Below are 22,316 nucleotides of genomic sequence, written 5' to 3' on the forward strand. Positions count from 1 at the left end.
GGGTACCAAAGCATACCCATCACCCTCGCATCATTTGATGGAGACACTTGGATGGAGAGAGAGAGAGAGAGAGAGAGAGAGAGAGAGAGAGAGAGAGAGAGAGAGAGAGGAGGTTCTGCTAATCACTGCAGTCACGCTCTCTCCCTCTATTCACGCGCAGTGCACTTGCCTGGCGATGCTACAGCGGTTCCTCCTCACTTATGTATTGGACTGTACAGCTACAAGAGGCGGGAGATGCGCATCAGCAACCCGCTACCCGCCGAAGCTCCCTTCATTTCAGAACGGAAGAGACTAAATGTGGATGCATTCAGGTGCAAACTTGCATGAACTAAAAAATAGTCCATGCCGGGGTTTCGGGATGTTAGATAGCTGCACGTAGCCTTTTCTAGGGCTATATTTCACTGTTGGACGAGGGAGTCGGCGGCGTCCTCAGCTGTTGCATTTGGGGGCTGAAGTGTCAGGCAACTAACTATGCGATTTGATTTCGAACGGTAATTCCGGATCAGTTTGACTTGTGCGGCTGATGCGAGCGGAGGTTGACTGTCAGTGCCCTCTGAGTTGTATTTCAAGCCTGTTGTCGCCGGTATTCCCGACAACGGAACCGTAGGGATGGAAAAAGCTAGTCAGCCACAGCTTTCGCTGTCCATAACAAAGAGTGAAAGTCCAGCGGAGGACATCTCAAATATACAGGACGAGGACCTTCTCAAGTGGACCAAAGAGGATTTGGTGCGGCGGCTCCGGCGGTCTGAAACCGATAAAATTAGCGTGATACTGGACCACAGCAATCTGATCCGCGAGGTCAATCGCAGCCTCCAGCTACACTTGAACGAAATAAGAGGGCTGAAGGTGAGGAATGGGCGCGCATGGCATTTCTAAAAAGATGAGATCATAGTTAACGGCGGTGAGGCCACACTGGCGCACCTGAGCGCGCACAGCATGAGAGGGTGTTCGGGGTTGAGTTTGCGCGTTCTTTAAAGGGCGCCGCTGTCCACATGATGAAATGGAGGCAGGATGTATATAAGTTCATTTCATTTGACAAGATCTCTCTCCCCCTCCCTGTGCATGTATCTGTGAGCGTGCATGAGCCTACTTGTGTGTGCATCCATCATCTTCCATCAGAAAGCAGAGTGAGAGGGCATCATCATTCTTCTCTCTTTCTCACTCACTCACCTGTTGTCTTTAGTCTTCATCTCCTCTGCAAGAGCTGGGGTGTGTAGGCCTGTGGCACAACCTTGATGCTTGCTCTTGGAATATCATCAACAAAATTCTACTAGCCTACAAGAGTAAAGCTATTTAACCCAGAATACTCATTAAACTCCCCAAATATATGACTTCTCTCTCCCAAATCATATTTGGTGCAGTGTAACTAGCAATAATAATCCTGGCATACTCTTATTATTTCTCCAAGCTACATAAACTTGATTTAACATCCTACTCCGATACTCTGGGATTCATTAAAATGAGATAGGAGCGACTGAGACGAAGCACATGGGGATGGATGAAGGATCCTTGGCTGCTTCAGAGAGCAGGCCCAAAAGCCCAGCCCGAAGCACCATGGTACCTAATTAAACTACACGTGCTGGAGGGTCTGAGGTGTATGTTATCATGGATAATTAGGGGAGGTGGAGAACTTTGGGCAAATATGCCGTCATGTTGCAAATGAGAGAGAGAGCGGTATGTTCTGGCCTGGTGCTTTGCTTGCCCTCCCTCCCTGGCTTCGTCTCTCAGATCACTCACGGACTATTTGCCCTCTACCACTCTTACATCCAACATTTTCACATCCATATTTATGTGATACAGAGGTTTATGAGCAGCTGATTTTCATTTTTATTTGACTCTGTCTTTGATTGACATGATATTAAAGTGAGGTTTCCTCGAATAAGAGATTTCGACCCCAGTAGGACCTAGATAAGAGGGAATTAATAAAATAGCACTAATGAACACTTCTCACCTCTCTTTCTCCACTCCACTCCTCTCATCCCCTCTCCTCTCCTCAGGACATCAACCAGAAACTGCAGGAGGACAACCGGGAGCTGAGGGACCTGTGTTGCTTCCTGGATGACGACCGTCAGAAGGGCAAGCGGGTGTCCAGGGAGTGGCAGCGACTGGGGCGCTACAGCGCCTCCATCATGAGGAAGGAGGTGACGTTGTACCTTCAGAAGCTCAAGGAGCTGGAGGTGCGGCAGGACGAGGTGGTCCGGGAGAACCTGGATCTCAAAGAACTCTGTTTGTTACTCGACGAGGAGAAAGGTGGAGGAGGAGGAGGAGGAGGTGGTGGAGGGGTGGGGGTTGGTGGTGTAGGAGGGGGAGGTTGTGTGGTGGGGGTGGCAGGAGGGTGTAGGAATTCTATCGATAGCCAGAGTAGTTTGTTGCTGGTCCCCGGGACAGGGTTGTTGATGAGGGACGTGGGGGATGGTAGTAGTACGTCTAGCGCGGGGAGCGCCGACAGCTCCGATCACCCCCACCACAAGCAGCTCCACCTGGTTACACACGCCGGTAGCCTCGGGGGCGGTGGAACTGGGAGCCCGGAGCATCTCCAAAAGCCCCGGGCTGGCAGTGTGAGTGGAGAACGTGAGATCCCCTCCAGCCCTGAACCTCCTCACCCCCAGGGCAGGCACCGTAGCACCAGCCTGGAGTATCCCTACGCCATGCCCCAGCTCTGCCGACCCCGCTGCGGCTCCATCTCGGTGCCCGACCACACCCATAGCGCCCGTTCCATGCGGGGGCTCAGCCCAGAGAAGTACGGCCGCAACGTGGGACGCCGGAGCCCCGAGTCCCAGCACCCATCCACCAAGCACCACCACCTCCACAGCTCCGACCTGCTTCTCTCCCAGAAACAGCAGCACCTCCTGGGGTCGGGTCAGGGCGGCAGCGCCGGGGAGCTCTACCAGAGGCACCACAGGGGGAGCATCGGGGGCGGTAGCTGCTGTGGAAGCCCCGAGCCCAGACAGGCACATCTAGGGTTGGGGACGCCAGAGCACCAGCACCATGAGAAGGGCTGTGTGATGTCAGCCGGGGGCAGTCCAGAGACTCACAGGCACCAGTATAGTGGGAGTCCAGACCACATGAAGTTCGGCAGCCCTGGGAGAGAGGTACAGAAGAGACCGGCCACTGCTGAAGAGCTGTCACCGCATCACAGGAGCATCTATAACGGCATGAACGGTAGGTGTTATAAGACTGTTATAAGACTGGTATGAGACTGATATAAGACTGTTATAAGGCGAGTATAAGAATACAGGGGTTAATTGAGATTTCAAAGAAGTACTCATTCACATACAAACAGTACACACACACACACACACACACACACACACAGACACACAGACAGACAGACAGACAGACAGACAGACAGACAGACAGACAGACAGACAGACAGACAGACAGACAGACAGACAGACAGACAGACAGACAGACTACAGTCCCCCCAAACACATACCAGGGAAGTACTGTAATCTGAAATTCAGGAAGTAAACTGAAATTCCAATTAAATAATTGAATAAAGGGCATTTATTTTCAATGACTTTTCAATAAATGAAAAACTAGAAAGATATATATTTCACAAGGTTATACATTTCTGAATTTTAAATTGAAATCACTTCCTGAACCGACTGGTTTCAATTTAAATGGATTCAACCCTGACACATCCAGACCCTTATACGTTGACTGTACAAAACATTAAGAACACCTGCTCTTTCCGTTACATACAGTAGACTGACCAGGTGAATCCAGTTGAATGATATGATCCCTTATTGATGTCACTTGTTAAATCCACTTTAACAGTGGATTCATCGGTGTAGATGAAGGAGAGGAGACAGGTTAAATAAGGATTTTTAAACCTTGAGACAGTTGAGACATGGATTGTGTACTGTATGTGTGTCATTCAGAGGATGAATGGGAAACACAAAATATTTAAATGCATTTGAACAGGGTACGGTAAAAGATGCCAGACACACCGGTTTGTGTCAAGACCTGCAACGCTGCATCCTAATGGAACGCTGCATCCTAATGGAACACTTTCAATACCTCGTAGAGTCCATGGCCTGACAAATTGAGACTGTTCTGTTTGAAAAGGGGACCCCCTTTGCAGACACAATGTTACGAAGGTGTTCCTAATGTTTATTATACTCAGTGTACATTTCACACCACATTTACCTCTGTGGACAGTCAATACCAAAGACATCTACATTTTTCATTAGCTATGTGGCACATAAAAGTAATAGAAAAAATAAAGTTTGCTCAGAGAAATAGAGACAGAGAACAAGAAAGAGATTGAGAGATGTAGGGAACTGATGTAATTAAATGAGAAAAACTGACAAGAACTCTCCGTTGCCGTGATTAGAGTCCATTAGATGTGTATCACCACATCTCTGGAGGTATTGGATGGGAACTGAAGGGTGCTGGGAATAGAGGCTTGATAAGAATGAGGTTGAATGAAGCTTGGATGTTTCTAATGGAATCCAAGGCGGCTCCAAATCAACTGCACTTAAAGTGCACACTGAGGTGCAGGGTATAGGGTAGTAAGACGTTCTCGTAATAAGTGATTCCCCTAACTTCCCCTCCCACCTCCTTTGCCGCCTCCACTTCAACCGTTCCACTAATATACTTCCTCGTTCTTCCAAATCTGCGGGGCGTTTCCACCCATCTCGTTGGGAGAGCCGCAGGTCTTATAGTGTCAGGGAGAGAATATCAAAGTACCCCCTTGGCTGGTGTTTGGATACCCCACGGTGGCTGATGATGATGATTTCTCTAGCTGAGGTAAAAGTGCTGAGTGGCTCTGCTTGACGGAGAGAGGAAGGTAGGGATGAAGAGGACAGAGAGCGGTAGCGAGAGAGAGAGAAAGGGGATAGAGAGAAGCCACAGGACATTTTCCGCAAGGTGAAATATTTGCCTTACTTTGCAATATAGAGCAAAACATATAGAACCGTAGCATACGTATTATCTACATTTTAGTACAACTAACCACTGTCCCCAGAATAGGCTAATAGCTAGTAGTAGTTTCCTACAAATTTTTACCTTACTTTACAATATTTTTTTTATTATTTTTTTATTTACCTTTATTTAACCAGCTAGGCAAGTTGAGAACAAGTTCTCATTTACAATTGCGACCTGGCCAAGATAAAGCAAAGCAGTTCGACACATACAACGACACAGAGTTACACATGGAGTAAAACAAACATACAGTCAATAATACAGTATAAACAAGTCGATATACGATGTGAGCAAATGAGGTGAGAAGGGAGGTAAAGGCAAAAAAAAAGGCCATGGTGGCAAAGTAAATACAATATAGCAAGTAAAACACTGGAATGGTAGATTTGCAGTGGAAGAATGTGCAAAGTAGAAATAAAAATAATGGGGTGCAAAGGAGCAAAATAAATTAATAAATCAAATAAATACAGTAGGGAAAGAGGTAGTTGTTTGGGCTAAATTATAGGTGGGCTATGTACAGGTGCAGTAATCTGTGAGCTGCTCTGACAGTTGGTGCTTAAAGCTAGTGAGGGAGATAAGTGTTTCCAGTTTCAGAGATTTTTGTAGTTTGTTCCAGTTATTGGCAGCAGAGAACTGGAAGGAGAGGCGGCCAAAGAAATCATTTGTTTTGGGGGTGACTAGAGAGATATACCTGCTGGAGCGCGTGCTACAGGTGGGTGATGCTATGGTGACCAGCGAGCTGAGATAAGGGGGGACTTTACCTAGCAGGGTCTTGTAGATGACCTGGAGCCAGTGGGTTTGGCGACGAGTATGAAGCGAGGGGTAGTAGTAGTAGTAGTAGTAGTAGTAGTAGTAGTAGTAGTAGTAGTAGTAGTAGTAGTAGTAGTAGCAGTAGCAGTAGCAGTAGCAGTAGTAGTAGTAGTAGTAGTAGTAGTAGTAGTAGACGACCCCAGGAGGTTGGTGGCACCTTAATTGTGGAGGACTATCAGTGTAATGGTATCAAACACATACACATGGTTTCCATTTAATTCTCTCCATTCCAGCCATTATTATGAGCTGTCCTCCCATCAGCAGCCTCCACTGTTCTACACATCCTCCACTGGTTTTGAACTGTCATTTGTCTTACTTTGTAATGTGGAGCAAGAACCTAGAACAATACTGTCTAGATTAGATTCATATTACTTCCCCAATAGGCATTTTAGGCAGGCTAGCTAATAGTAGTGTAGAATGTTTTCTACTCATTTAGAATCCCCCATGGATTTTGAAGGATTAGGTTTAAAGCACAACTTTGAATTGGATTATGTGTTTGGATAGTATTAGCTGATTGCAGTTGGGCACTCAGTAGTACAGTATGCTCTGTGTGTGTGTCTGTGTGTTTCTGTGTGTGTCTGTGTCTTTGTATGGACAGATGCGGTAGCTGTGTACAGAATATTACCACCACCAGTCTTAGTGACAGCGAGAGTCCGGTCATTTGTCACTGTCTGTCCCCAGGTCATTGTCTGAGGGCCACAGTATAACCACTGACCCGAGGGTCATAGTATACCCACTGACCTGGGGGCCACTGACCTGGGGGCCACAGTGTACCCACTGACCTGAGGACCACAGTATACCCACTAACCTGAGGACCACAGTATACCCGACTAACCTGAGGACCACAGTATACCCACTAACCTGAGGACCACAGTATACCCACTGACCTGAGGGCCACAGTGACTCCTATATAATAATGTTTGTTTCTGTCCATCGTTTTTTCACCTCCTGTTCTCTGTACATCATGGAGACTTTACCATAGTCATACAATCAAGAGTTTTGTGTTGCTCCTGAGGGACAGTCATTTTCTGCATGTCACCTCTTCTCTTCATAATGAACAGTAGCCTAGGCTCTATATTCACTCCACATTCAGAAAACGAAATGTGTATATATATATATACACGATGGTTACTCTGAAACTCAACCCTGAGGTGGTCTATGACTAGTTCCTCCTGACCATGTGATCTGGTCAGGACACACTCTGTGCCAGGTTATACGGGCCTGGGAATGAACTATAACTAAGATCTCTTGTGTTTTTACACATGATGATGTTTATTGTCATGAGTCTTGTCATGAGTATTGTCATGAGATTTCCCCTTAAATAGGCCAGCTGCAAAGTCAATATTGGCTATATTGTGAAAAGTTATGAAAACAAATGTGCTTTTTGGTCGTCATTTTAAGGTTATGGTTATGCATTAGGGTTAGCAGTGTGGTTACGGTTATGGTTATGCTTAAAATCAGATTTTATGACTTCATGGCTGTGCCAGCTAGTGACCACTCTGCAGAACTGCCCCCAGAACACTATTCATGACGAAAAACGTTAACCTGCTGTTTTTACGGTGCTCTTTAAATGCCACTCACGATATTACCTCTGAAAATCTATCTGTAATGGAAGGCTTTCTGAAACACCTTTGTTACAACACTACAAAGGATGGGTTTGAAAGGTCTAGATAGTAACGGCTGGCTTTAGAGATAGCAGAGGATTGGGAGCAGAGTTAGAGCCTCATTATGTTCATGTACGTCAGTCTCTTCCCGCTGCCTAAAAACACAGAACAAACCTTTTTGGAGGATAGAATTAATCGTGTGTATGTGTTAATGTGTGTGTGTTCTGTGATGATGTGGTGTCCTCCAGCCTGAGTGTGTGTGTGTGTGTGTGCGGTTTTGTGACGATTGAGTGGTGTACTCCAGCCTGTCTCGTCGCCATGGGATTATCCTCTAAGCGGTTTCCACAACATTATTTCTTTTCTTTTTTTAAAACTGTGTGTGTGTGTGTGTGTGTGTGTGTACCCGGCCTCCGCTGCCACAATCCACACACTCACGCATGTGCGTGGGCAAACACACACACCCATGTAGACACGCACACACACACACGTTACAACAAGCCAACCGGCCATGCAAACAAACGGTAAAAGTCTAACTGCAATCCCATTTAAATTGTGGAATCTGGGCTGGGTGAAATCTCAAATGAAAACACAACAGGCGTTGACCTAGACAGCTCTTTTAATGCTGTCATCTGTTGTTGCTTATTTTAGGAAATGTCTAAATCACAGCCAGCCGCTGTTGTGTGTGTGTATATGTGTGTGTGTGTGTGTGTGTGTGCGCATATGTGTGTGTGGGCATGTGTGTGTGCATGTGTGTGTGTGTGTGTTTACAGTGTCAAAAAAATAAATCCTCACAAAAACAAGCAGGTTCTTACTAGTGCCTATTAAAATGAGATTGATGCCCCAACCTTCCTTTATTTGTGTTGTCACAACATTGTCACATGGTAGTGTCATTATAAACAACCTTCTCACAACCAAGGGGTGAATATTATTTATAGATCAGAGCATTGGAATGATAATTCAATTCAGTGATATAGTAGTCAATCATCAACCTGGGTTGTATTTGCTACTCACCAACCGGGCGAAAAATGGGTGAAAAAGGGAGGGACAACCTGAATTTGTCCAATAGGAAGCTTGGTTTTGTTTTCTGTTGCAAAACCTTTTGTTACGGTGTATCCTCATGAATTATGACCCTGATGTAGCCTACCACCAGACATCTCAGACAGAATGACTTTGCAGTATCACATTCAGTATGTGGATTGACATGCAGCATAGGATAGTGCTGGCGGGACTTCTCCATCCATTTAAGGACAGATAAGTCTGCGGCTAAATCGTGTTTTCTGCCTTGGTAATCACATGTTCTGGATATTGGCTTAAGCTGCTCAGATGATCAGGAGAGAAAGGCTGTGGGAGAAAAGGGTTACAGTGGATGCATCAAAAATAGCACCCTCTTCCCTATCTAGTGCCCAATGGGCCCTGAGTAGATGTAGACCTTAAAGTGAAATGCTTACTTACAAGCCCTTTAACCAACAATGCAGTTTTAAGAAAATCCCCCATAAAGTAAGAGATAAGAATAACAAATAATTAAAGAGCAGCAGTAAATAACAATAGCGGGGCTCTATACAGGGTGAACCGGTACAGAGTCAATGTGTCAATGCCAATGCCATCAATGTCATTTAGGCAAGTTACCTTAATGTCCTGGGCACAGGGACTATGGTGGTCTGCTTGAAACATGTTGGTATTACAGACTCAGACAGGGAGAGGTTGAAAATGTCAGTGAAGACACTTGCCAGTTGGTCAGTGCATGCTCAGAGTACACGACAAGTCTGGCCAGCCGGCCTTGTGAATGTTGACCTGTTTAAAGGTCTTACTCACATCGGCTGCGGAGAGCGTGATCACACAGTCGTCCGGATCAGCTGATGCTCTAATGCATGTTTCAGTTTTACTTGCCTCGAAGCGAGCATAGAAGTTATTTAGCTTGTCTGGTAGGCTCGTGTCACTGGGCAGCTCTCGGCTGTGCTTCCCTTTGTAGTCTGTAATAGTTTGCAAGCCCTGCCACATCTGATGAGCGCCGGAGCCGGTGTTGTACGATTCGATCTTAGTCCTGTATTGATGCTTTGCCTGTTTGATGGTTCGTCAGAGGGCATAGCGGGATTTCTTATTAGCTTCCGAGTTAGAGTCCCGCTCCTTGAAAGCAGCAGCTCTATACTTTAGCTCAGTGCAAATGTTGCCTGTAATCCATGGCTTCTGGTTGGGATATGTACGTACAGTCACTGTGGGGACGACATCCTCGATGCACTTATTGATAAAGCCAGTGACTTATGTGGTGTACTCCTCAATGCCATCGGAAGAATCCCGGAACATATTCCAATCTGTGCTAGCAAAACAGTCCTGTAGCTTAGCATTTGCTTCATCTGACCACTTTGTTATAGACCGAGTAACTGGTGCTACCTGCTTTAATTTTTGCTTGTAAGCAGGAATCAGGAGGAAAGAGTTATGGTCAGATTTTCCAAATGGAGGGCAAGGGAGAGCTTTGTACGTGTCTCTGTGTGTGGAATAAAGGTGGTCTAGAATTATTTTCCCTCAGGTTGCATATTTCACATACTGATAGAAATTAGGTAAAACTGATTTAAGTTTCCCCGCATTCAAGTCCCCGGCCACTAGGAGCTTCGCCTCCGGATGAGCATTTTCCTGTTTGCTTATGGCGGAATACAGCTCATTGAGTGAGGTTTTAGTGCCAGCCTCGGTCTGTGGTGGTATGTAGACAGCTATGAAAAATACAGATGAAAACACTCTAGATAGATAGTGTGGTCTACAGCTTATCATGAGATACTCTACCTCATGCGAGCAAAACCCTGAGACTTCCTTAGATATTGTGCACCAGCTATTGTTAACAAATATGCATAGGCCCCTACCCCATGTCTTACCAGAGGCTGCTGTTTTGTCCTGCCGATAGAGTGTATAACCCGCCAGCTGTATGTTCTTATTGTCATCGTTGAGCCAAGACTCGGTGAAACATAAGATATTGCAGTTTGGTAGGATGGTTGGTAGGATATACGTGCTTTCACTTTGTCCCATTTATTTTCCAGCGAATGAACGTTAGCTAGCCGAATGGATGGCAAGGGCAGATTAGCCACTCGTCTCCTGTTCCTCACAAGGCATCCTGATCTCTTGCCGCGAAACCTACACTACCGTTTAAAAGTTTGGGGTTACTTAGAAATGTCCTTGTTTTAGAAAAAACAAAAACAATTTTGTTCATTAAAATAAAATAAAATTGATCAGAAATACAGTGTAGACATTGTTAATGTTGTAAATGACTATTGTAGCTGGAAACGGCAGATTTTTATGGAATATCTATATAGGCGTACAGAGGCCCATTATCAGCAACCATCACTCCTGTGTTCCAATGGCACACTGTGTTAGCTAATCCAAGTTTATCATTTTAAAATGCTAATTGATCATTAGAAAGCCCTTTTGCAATTATGTTAGCACAGCTGAAAACTGTTGTGCTGATTAAAGAAGCAATAAAACTGGCCTTCTTTAGACAAGTTGAGTATCTGGAGCATCAGTATTTGTGGGTTCGATTACAGGCTCAAAATGGCCAGAAACAAAGAACTTTCTTCTGAAACTCGTCAGTTTTTTCTTGTTTTGAGAAATGAAGGCAATTTCATGCGAGAAATTGCCAAGAAACTGAAGATCTCGTACAACGCTGTGCACTACTCCCTTCACAGAACAGCGCAAACTGTCTCTAACCAGAATAGAAAGAGGAGTGGGAGGCCCCGGTGCACAACTGATCAAGGGGACAAGTACATTAGAGTGTCTAGTTTGAGAAACAGACACCTCACAAGTCCTCAACTGGCAGCTTCATTAAATAGTACCCGCAAAACACCAGTCTCAACGTCAACAGTGAAGATGCAACTCCGGCGACTCCGGGATGAACACAGGAGTGATGGTTGCTGATACTGGGCCTGTATGTAGATATTCCATAAAAAAATGTGCCGTTTCCAGCTACAATAGTTATTTACAACATTAACAATGTCTACACTGTATTTCTGATCAATTTGATGTTATTTTAATGGACAAAAAAATGTGCTTTTCTTTCAAAAATAAGGACATTTCTAAGTGACCCCAAACTTTTGAACGGTAGTGTACTTTTCCTTTTCCAGCGAATCACGGGGATCTGGTCGGGTGTCTCTAGTATATCCCTCGTGTCCAACTAATTGAAGAACTCCTCATCCAATTTGAGGTGAGTAATCTCAGTTCTGATGTCCAGAAGCTCTTTTTGGTCGTAAGAGACGGTAGCAGAAACAGTATGTACCGAACAACTTACGAACGCGAAAAAACAAACAAAATAAGCATGGTTGGTTAAGAGCTGATAAGACGGCAGCCCTACCCTCCGGCGCCATCTTGCTTGTCAGTGGATGCACTACAAAGGGAATAGTGTGCCATTTGGGACACAGCGAGTGCGTGAAGCCTCAGTGGTAATGCAGACTGTCTGGCAGTAGTCACAGAGGGACAGGGTTTATTAGGTTGAGTGGAGGTTTTCTGACAATACTCTAAGTGTGAAAAGCATTTTTCACTTCCGTCTCCTCTCTTTCCCTCTCTCCCTCTCTCTTCCTTCACCCTCCCGTGCAAAGGGGAAGCCTGTGGTTCAACAGCCTCTCTCTCTCTCTCTTTGTGACCTTGGGATATACTCCCCTTTGACTTGAGCTCTAAATATAGCAGCAGACCAATACCTTCCCTCCTGTTTACCCCGATACCTTTCCCCTGCATTCAGACACACACACATTTCATTCATTTAGCAGATGCTCTTATCCAGAGTGACTTACAGGAGAAATTAGGGTTAAGTGCCTTGCTCAAGGGAACATCAACAGATTTTTCACCTAGTCGGCTCTGGGATTCGAAACCAGTGACCTTTCGGTTACTGGCCCAACGCTCTTAACCGCTAGGCTACCTGCCACCCTCACACCTGTGTGCAAGCGTTCAAACACACACACACCTACACGCACACACATCTGCGCACACACACGCATTCCAGAAATAAACTAATTTCAACGTCCCATCTAGCTGTCAATCATTGTTGAATGCTGAATTGTCTCTCTGAAATTGAATTGATCTAAATTGAGATTTTAGTTTCTGATCAATTTTTCCCATGATATTACTTTCTCTAGAGTATTGCTTTATTTATGGATGCTCTTATTGTATTTTGGGGGTCCAAGGTGAGCTTCTACTTTATTGAAAAGATATACAGTACTGACTGACTGGCTGATGGAACCTATTTTTTTGTGCATATTGAGACAACTATTTTACAATCTGTACAATACTGTATTGGTTGTAGAGAAAGCATCCATTAGATTGAAGTCATATTGCTGCCCTAGAATGTCTATAGTGACAGAACAATTACTGTAGTCTGGCCTCTGCTCTGATGTATGTGTGTGTGTGTGTGTGTGTGTGTGTGTGTGTGTGTGTGTGTGTGTGTGTGTGTGTGTGTGTGTGCGTGCGTCTGTGTGCTCCTCTCTCTCTAGTCTCCACGCTCAGTCTGTCAGGGAAAAGTACCAGGATGTTTCTCCCTCTTCCTAATTGGTCGAAAGTGTTGAATCACCTGTCTGAGGAGTAGCACCATCACAAAGCCTTGTTTCAGAACACACACACACACACACACACACACACACACACACACACACACACACACACACACACACACACACACACACACACACACACACACACACAGAGTGGATTAGAGAGAGAGAGTGTGTTGTCACTCTTCCTCTCTCCTCTTCTTCCTCACAAGTCTGCCAAAAGATGTCACACTCACAAGCTACGTTCATGTGTGAACAAATTCGTAGCTGATAGTTTAAGCTACAGGAAATCCAACATTTAGTCACTGATTATTTGTTTGGAGATATGGGAGTGTTTGGCAGACATTTGTCACATGGATTAGTATAATCAGAAAGTATTAGATTTTCTTAACATATACCTTACCTTACCTCTTGCACTTCGGAGATGTAGCTATTTAACAGAGCTGGTTTGGAACTACGCACACTCGTGTGCTGAGTAACCTTGCCTAAGACCTGAAGACTCAGAAGGCTAACATCAGAGGACCAACATAATCTCATGGTACCCAGGAGACCGGGTTTGAATTACGGTCTTTCATTTTCTATTTGTTTGCGTTCACGTCGAGGACACCTTATAACAACAACCTTCGGAGCACACATTATAGCAAGAGTGTTATTAAACATTTTGCTGATAACCCTCAATACCTTAATGTCTGCTCCCTTTTGGACAACTGTGTGTGCGCGCATGCATGCGTTCATGGCAATGTGTGTGTGTGTGTTTAACACAGAGATGTTTAGCAGATGACTATTAATGTCAAACTAAAAAAAAAGATTTTAGGTGTCGTTCTCACAGATAAAAGGTTTCCACTTTTTGAGTTGAGGCACTTCATAAACATTTTATTACGGCACTTCAGTGTGAAAATGACATGGAGAGTTGAATTGTAGCTAAACTATATTGAAGAGTAAGTCCAGATATCGTGATCTTTACAGATTAAAACCAGGCTTTTCTTAGTTAAAGGCCTCAACTGTCACCTTTACACCCCTGCCCTGTGGTCAGTAGTGGAGGGGACCAACTCCAAGCATTTGCTCCCAGATCTCATCGCAAGCTCCTGAGATATGTGATAACTGTTCCAGAGTCAGGCCTGGGCCGTTGACACGCAATCTCATTCCAGCAACAGAGAGAATAGACTGTCAGTGTCCCCCCCTGGTCTTCTCTCTCCCCCGGTGTGGCGTGCCAATGAGAGATGGACCAGTGGGCAGAGACAAATCAGATCTAAACCGGCAGACATGACAGAGAGGGGGGGGGGGTTTGAGAGAGGGGAGAGAGGTTGAAGAGAGGGGAGAGAGGAGGGAGAGAGGGGAGAGAGGAGGAAGAGAGGTTGAAGAGAGGGGAGAGAGGATGGAGCGAGGGGAGAGAGGTTGAAGAGAGGGGAGTGGGGAGGGAGAGAGGATGGAGAGAGGGGAGAGAGGATGGAGAGAGGGGAGGGGGGGGTTGAGAGAGGGGAGAGAGGTTGAAGAGAGGGTAGAGAGATAGAAGAGAGGTTGAAGAGAGAGGGGAGAGAGGAGGGAGAGGAGGGAGAAAGAGGAGAGAGGGGAGAGAGGAGGGAGAGGAGGGAGAAAGGGGAGAGAGGATGGAGAGAGGAGGGATAGAGGGGGTTGAGAAAGGGGAGAGAGGTATAAGAGAGGGTAGAGAGGAGGGAGAGAGGGGAGAGAGGTTGAAGAGAGGGGAGAGAGCAGGGACAGGGGAGAGAGGAGGGAGAGAGGAGAGGGGGGGTTGAGAGAGGGGAGAGAGGTTGAAGAGAGGGTAGAGAGGAGGGAGAGAGTGGAGAGAGGAGGGAGAGAGGGGAGAGGGGGGGGGTTGAGAGAGGGGAGAGAAGTTGAAGAAAGGGTAGAGAGGAGGGAGAGAGGGGAGAGAGGAGGGAGAAAGGGGAGAGAGGCTGAAGAGAGGTGAGAGAAGAGGGAGAGAGGGGAGAGATGAGGGAGAGAAGAGGGAGAGAGGGAAGAGAGGAGGGAGAGAGTGGATAGAGGAGGGAGAGAGAAGATGGAGATAGGGGAGAGAGGATGGAGATAGGGGAGAGAGGATGGAGAGAGGGGAGAGAGGATGGAGATAGGGGAGAGAGGATGGAGAGAGGGGAGAGAGGAGGGAGACAGGGGAGGGGGGGTTGAGAGAGGGGAGAGAGGTTGAAGAGAGAGGGGAGAGAGGTTGAAGAGAGAGGGGAGAGAGGTTGAAGAGAGGGGAGAAATAACCTGGAGGAATTTTTCAATTTTTTCATAATTTGAAGACCTGGAGGTGACCTTGACTTGTTTGTTTATGTTTATTTTTTATTTATTTTTATTTTTTTGAATTTTTACCCCTTTTTCTCCCCAATTTCGTAGTATCCAATTGTTGTAGTAGCTACTATCTTGTCTCATCGCTACAACTCCCGTACGGGCTCGGGAGAGACGAAGGTTGAAAGTCATGCGTCCTCCGATACACAACCAACCAAGCCGCTGCTTCTTTAACACAGCGCACATCCAACCCGGAAGCCAGCCGCACCAATGCGGAGGAAACACCGTGCACCTGGCCACCTTGGCTAGCGTACACTGCGCCCAGCCCGCGATGAGTCAAGGACACCCGTACCGACCAAACCCTCCCTAACCCGGGCGACGCTAGGCCAATTGTGCGTCGCCCCACGGACCTCCCGGTCGCGGCCGGTTACGACAGAGCCTGGGCGCGAACCCAGGACTCTGATGGCACAGCTGGCGCTGCAGTACAGCGCCCTTAACCACTGCGCCACCCGGGAGGCCCTTGACTTGATGTTTTAGAGAAGTAGTTTTTTCTTCAGCATTGCTCATCTTGGATGTTATTACCAGGTTGTGACAGTTTGTGTCATTCCTGGTGGGCAAGAAGTAGTTGAATTAATGTCAACCTGAATGTCATTCATCTTGGAAGAGACGTTCACAACGAGTGTCTGAACTCACCTTGCTTTCACATTCTCTGTTGCTTGCCAACTGGCTTCCGCTGCTGTTAACAATGCTATCTTGACGAGCATCAGTATGTTATCTAACAGTTTGATCAATGATCAAGGGACACCTCCCAGAGTTATATTGTCTCCAGTAACAACATCTATCTGGTCTCACCAAAGTCAGATACCACCTATCACAACATAACAGGGACGGGAAGAGAGATAACACATCATTAAAGGTACAGAATGGGATCTGGGAATCTGTTCCTCAGTTCAATTAAGGGCTGCCGTTTTGTTGTTTTTTAAAATCCCAGAATGTAGCTTTAAGATAACGTAGGATGTCAAAGCTAAGCACCGACCACATTATTATACATTTTTATCACATCCCCTCAATGTAGTTTCTAATCTTTTCAGTGCCTGGGGCGTTCATTATCTGTTTGTTTTAATGCGTTCTATGTTTCAGACAAGATGGTATGTACAGTTGATGTCGGAAGTTTACATCCACTTTAGCCAAATACACTTAAACTCAGTTTTTCACAATTCCTGACATTTAATCCTACTAACAATTCCCTGTCTTAGGTCAGTTAGGATCACCACTTTAAGATTGTGAAATTTCAGAATAATAGTAGAGAGAATGATTTATTTCAGCTTTTATTTCTTTCATCACATTCCCAGTGGGTCAAAAGTTTACATTCACTCAATTAGTATTTGGTAGCATTGCCTTTAAATTGTTTATCTTGGGTCAAACATTTCAGGTAGCCTTCCACAAGCTTAAGTTTGGTGAATTTTGACCCATTCCTCTTGACAGAGCTGGTGTAACTGAGTCAGGTTTGTTGGCCTCTTTGCTCGCACACGCTTTTTCAGTTCTGCCCACAAATGTTCTATGGGATTGAGGTCAGGGCTTTGTGATGGCCACTCCAATACCTTGACTTTGTTATCCTTAAGCCATTTTGTCACAACTTTGGAAGTATGCTTGTATCATTGTCCAATTGTCCATTTAACTTCCTGACTGATGTCTTGAGATGTTTCTTCAATATATCCACATAATTTCCCTCCCACATGATGCCCTCTATTTTGTGAAGTGCACCAGTCCCTCCTGCAGCAAAGCATCCCCACAACATGAGGCTGCCACCGTCGTGCTTCACGGTTGGGATGGTGTTCTTCGGCTTGCAAGCCTCCCTCTTTTTCCTCCAAACATAACGATGGTCATTATGGCCAAACAGTTCTATTGTTGTTTCATCAGACCAAATCAAATCAAATCAAATTTTATTTGTCACATACACATGGTACACATGGTTAGCATGGATACTACAGAGGACATTTCTCCAACAAGTACAATCTTTGTCCCCATGTGCAGTTGCAAACCATAGTCTGGCTTTTTTATGGAGGTTTTGGAGCAGTGGTTTCTTCCTTCCTGAGCGGCCTTTCAGGTTATGTCGATATAGGACTTGTTTTACTGTGGATATAGATACTTTTGTACCTGTTTCCTCCAGCATCTTCACAAGGTCCTTTGCTGTTGTTCTGGGATTGATTTGCACTTTCCACACCAAAGTACGTTCATCTCTAGGAGACAGAACACGTCACCTTCCTGAGCGGTATGATGGCTGTGTGGTCCCATGGTGTTTATACTTGCGTACTATTGTTTGTACAGATGAACGTGGTACCTTCAGGCATTTGGAAATTGCTCCCAAGTACAGTGCCTTGCGAAAGTATTCGGCCCCCTTGAACTTTGCGACCTTTTGCCACATTTCAGGCTTCAAACATAAAGATATAAAACTGTATTTTTTTGTGAAGAATCAACAACAAGTGGGACACAATCATGAAGTGGAACGACATTTATTGGATATTTCAAACTTTTTTAACAAATCAAAAACTGAAAAACTGTGCGTGCAAAATTATTCAGCCCCTTTACTTTCAGTGCAGCAAACTCTCTCTAGAAGTTCAGTGAGGATCTCTGAATGATCCAATGTTGGCCTAAATGACTAATGATGATAAATACAATCAGCCTGTGTGTAATCAAGTCTCCGTATAAATGCACCTGCACTGTGATAGTCTCAGAGGTCCGTCAAAAGCGCAGAGAGCATCATGAAGAACAAGGAACACACCAGGCAGGTCCGAGATACTGTTGTGAAGAAGTTTAAAGCCGGATTTGGATACAAAAAGATTTCCCAAGCTTTAAACATCCCAAGGTGCACTGTGCAAGCGATAATATTGAAATGGAAGGAGTATCAGACCACTGCAAATCTACCAAGACCTGGCCGTCCCTCTAAACTTTCAGCTCATACAAGGAGAAGACTGATCAGAGATGCAGCCAAGAGGCCCATGATCACTCTGGATGAACTACAGAGATCTACAGCTGAGGTGGGAGACTCTGTCCATAGGACAACAATCAGTCGTATATTGCACAAATCTGGCCTTTATGGAAGAGTGGCAAGAAGAAAGCCATTTCTTAAAGATATCCATAAAAAGTGTCGTTTAAAGTTTGCCACAAGCCACCTGGGAGACACACCAAACATGTGGAAGAAGGTGCTCTGGTCAGATGAAACCAAAATTGAACTTTTTGGCAACAATGCAAAACGTTATGTTTGGCGTAAAAGCAACACAGCTGAACACACCATCCCCACTGTCAAACATGGTGGTGGCAGCATCATGGTTTGGGCCTGCTTTTCTTCAGCAGGGACAGGGAAGATGGTTAAAATTGATGGGGAAGATGGATGGAGCCAAATACAGGACCATTCTGGAAGAAAACCTGATGGAGTCTGCAAAAGACCTGAGACTGGGACGGAGATTTGTCTTCCAACAAGACAATGATCCAAAACATAAAGCAAAATCTACAATGGAATGGTTCAAAAATAAACATATCCAGGTGTTAGAATGGCCAAGTCAAAGTCCAGACCTGAATCCAATCGAGAATCTGTGGAAAGAACTGAAAACTGCTGTTCACAAATGCTCTCCATCCAACCTCACTGAGCTCGAGCTGTTTTGCAAGGAGGAATGGGAAGAAATGTCAGTCTCTCAATGTGCAAAACTGATAGAGACATACCCCAAGCGACTTACAGCTGTAATCGCAGCAAAAGGTGGCGCTACAAAGTATTAACTTAAGGGGGCTGAATAATTTTGCACGCCCAATTTTACAGTTTTTGATTTGTTAAAAAAGTTTGAAATATCCAATAAATGTCGTTCCACTTCATGATTGTGTCCCACTTGCTGTTGATTCTTCACAAAAAAATACAGTTTTATATCTTTATGTTTGAAGCCTGAAATGTGGCAAAAGGTCGCAAAGTTCAAGGGGGCCGAATACTTTCGCAAGGCACTGTATGAACCAGACTTGTGGAGGTCTACAATTTTTTTCGGATTTCTTGTCTGATTTCTTTTGATTTTCCATGATGTCAGGCAAAGAGGCACTGAGTTTGAAGGTAGGCCTTGAAATACATCCACAGGTACACCTCCAATTGACTCAAATGGTGTCAATTAGCCTATCAGAAGCTTCTAAAGCCAAGACATAATTTTCTGGAATTTTCCAAGCTGTTTAAAGGCACAGTCAACTTAGTGTATGTGAACTTCTGACCCACTGGAATTGTGATACAGTGAATTATAAATTAAATAATCTGTCTGTAAACAATTGTTGGGAAAATTAATTGTGTCATGCACAAAGTAGATGTCCTAACCGACTTGCCAAAACTATAGTTTGTTAACAAGAAATTTGTGGAGTGGTTGAAAAACAAGTTTTAATGAGTCCAACGTAAGTGTATGTAAACTTCCGACTTCAACTGTATGTGCTCATCATTTGATCGGGATGGATCTGTGATGTGTCTGAGCCAAATGCCTGTAAGCATAATAATTATGTACATTTTCACTGGAAAATCACGTTTTTTTATTTAAACTTGACATCGGAATGATTTGCATCAAGGTCATACGCCTGATTTCCCGTGTCTAGCTGTAGCATACTGTCTGCTTCTCTGTACTGTAGAGAGATTTCTTCCTCTTGATAGGACACCATTACGAGCAGCAGCCTGCAGATAATGGCTACGGTATCTCATTACCCCCGATTGCTAGAGTCCAACTCGCTATTTTCCTCTCCTCTGCACAGTTACAGCCAAATAACATTTCATTACGGTTTTGGTCTTGGCTCTAAGAGGAACGTTCGCTGCAGGTGAAACATATAATTGTGAGTGTTTCTTGCTCGACTTTTAGTCAAGAAAATGCTGGCGTGACTTCTGAGGCTCTGATTGGTCTGTCTTTCCAAGGGGAGGTCATGGATACATGACCTTGGTGCTGAGGTTGAGGGATTTGCTGCAGTGCTGTTGTTCAACTGGCGTTTGTCAAGAAGCGTGTGCGCATGTGCACATGCAAGTGTGTGTGTCTTCGTCTGTCCATGTGTGTTGAACTGGCATTCATCAAGAGTACTCCCTAGTTGAGTTGTGTAATCCCCCTCCTGCCTCTTCTCCAAGCGCTGAGATAGGAGTGTGAATCTCACCTCGGCTGCACCGTGTTAGAAGAGCCCTCGTTGATCACAGTGAGAATGAGATGCTATGGGAAAGACAGAGACGAGGTGCTATCTCTGAAAGACATAGATGTTATACGGGAAGGAGATATCTTCTGTATCTACTAACGGTATAGATGTTGCCGTTATGACATCATCACCACATCTGTCTGCATTGTGTTCATCAGAAGAATGTCTTAGTTTTTTTTTCAATTACTGTAATTTCTGGACTATTAAGCACACCTGAATATAAACCGCACCCACTGAATTATTAAAACATATGTATTTTATACATAAATAAGCCGCACATGTCTATAAGCCGCACCGGTACATTGAAACAAATTAACTTTACACAGCCTTTAAACGAAACACGGCTTGTAACAAAAATAAATAGGCTTTAACGAAACACGGCTTGTAACAAAAATTAAAAAAATAGCAGTAAACAGTAGCCTACCAAGAAAGTCATTGGTCAATATCTGCCTCCTCCTGTGCACTGAAACCACTGAAGTCATCTCCTTCGGTGTCGGAGTTGAATAGCCTCAGAATTGCTTCATCCGATGTTGGATCGTTTTCATTGTCGCTCTCGTCACTTTCATCCAGAGGCAAATTCATGCTCATGCTGCCCCTTCAACACGCAGCAGTCCAGCCTTTCGAAACCCGTTGATGATAGTGGATTTTTTGACAATGCTCCACGCTGTCGACCCACTGGCAGACTTGACCATAAGTTGCTCTTCGCATGCGGACCGTTTTAGTGAAGGATTTGTCCCCACTTGTCATCCAAGCCTCCCACTGAACACGGAGCGCCACCTTAAATGCACGATTTACACTGATGTCGAGTGGCTGCAAATACTTTGGGCCATCTGCTTTTCTTCCCTCTGAAAGCTTTTGTTGTCTTTCTGCACTGAGTCAGTTCCTCACGCTGCTGTTTCCAACGTCTTATCATCGACTCATTAAGGCCAAGCTCCCATGCAGCAGCTCTATTTCCTTTTCCAACAGCCAGATCGATCGCCTTCAACTTGAAAGCTGCATCATATGCATTTCTCCGTGTCTTTGCCATGATGAGGGTGACAAAATGACTACTGTATTCAGAATGATGGGAAGTTTGAGCGCGCTCGATTTACGTCACATTATGTGACGGTGCTCAGTTTTTTGGCGGCATGAATCTTGTGAAAGCGGGAAAAATCCATAAATTAGCCGCGTCATTGTATAAACCGCCAGGTTCAAAGAGTGGGAATAAAGTAGCGGCTTATAGTCCAGCAATTACGGTAAGTGTTTTCTGTCTTTAAAGCGTTTCTTTGGTAGATTACACAAAACTGGCCCTTTAGACCCCAGCTTTAGACCATTGCTGTGATTAGAGGTCGCCTGATTAATCGGAATGGCCGATTAATTAGGGACGATTTCAAGTTTCCATAACAATCGGAAATCTGTATTTTTGGACACCGATTTGGCCGATTTAAAAAAATATATATATATATTTTTTTTACACCTTTATTTAATCTTTGTTTAACTATGCAAATCAGTTAAGAACACATTCAAGAACACAGGAATGGTGGCTTAACTGCCTCGTTCAGGGGCAGAACGACAGATTTTCACCTTGTCAGCTCGGGGGATCCAATATTGCAACCTTACAGTTAACTAGTCCAACGCTATAACCACCTGTCTCTTATTGCACTCCACAAGGAGACTGCCTGTTATGCGAATGCAGTAAGCCAAGGTAAGTTGCTAGCTAGCATTAAACTTATCTTGTAAAAAACAATCAATCAATCATAATCACTAGTTAACTACACGTGGTTGATGATATTACTAGTTTATCTAGCGTGTCCTGCGTTGCATATAATCTGACTGAGCGTTCAAGCATACAAGTATCTGACTGAGCGGTGGTAGGCAGCAGCAGGCTCGTAAGCATTCATTCAAACAGCACTATCGTGCGTTTTGCCAGCAGCTCTTCGTTGTGCGTCAAGCATTGCGCTATTTATGACTTCAAGCCTATCAACTCCCGAGATGAGGCTGGTGTAACCGATGTGAAATGGTTAGCTAGTTAGTGGGGTGCGCA

The 22,316-nt window shown here is 44.8% G+C and overlaps 1 protein-coding gene across 1 annotated transcript in view; it reads left to right on the forward strand.

Annotated features, from left to right (window-relative positions):
- The first annotated feature begins 142 nt into the window (after window positions 1-142).
- The window catches only part of LOC110493484 (coiled-coil domain-containing protein 85A), a 39,191-nt gene continuing 17,017 nt past the window's right edge, over window positions 143-22,316 (forward strand). Inside the window, exons 1-2 of the mRNA XM_036949413.1 lie at window positions 143-846; window positions 1,998-3,162. Coding sequence (XP_036805308.1) covers window positions 610-846; window positions 1,998-3,162 — 1,402 coding nt within the window. The 5' untranslated portion in view covers window positions 143-609. The remainder of the gene's footprint in view (window positions 847-1,997; window positions 3,163-22,316) is intronic.

The sequence above is a fragment of the Oncorhynchus mykiss genome, chromosome 17 (genome assembly GCF_013265735.2).
Source record: "Oncorhynchus mykiss isolate Arlee chromosome 17, USDA_OmykA_1.1, whole genome shotgun sequence".
NCBI lineage: Eukaryota > Metazoa > Chordata > Actinopteri > Salmoniformes > Salmonidae > Oncorhynchus > Oncorhynchus mykiss.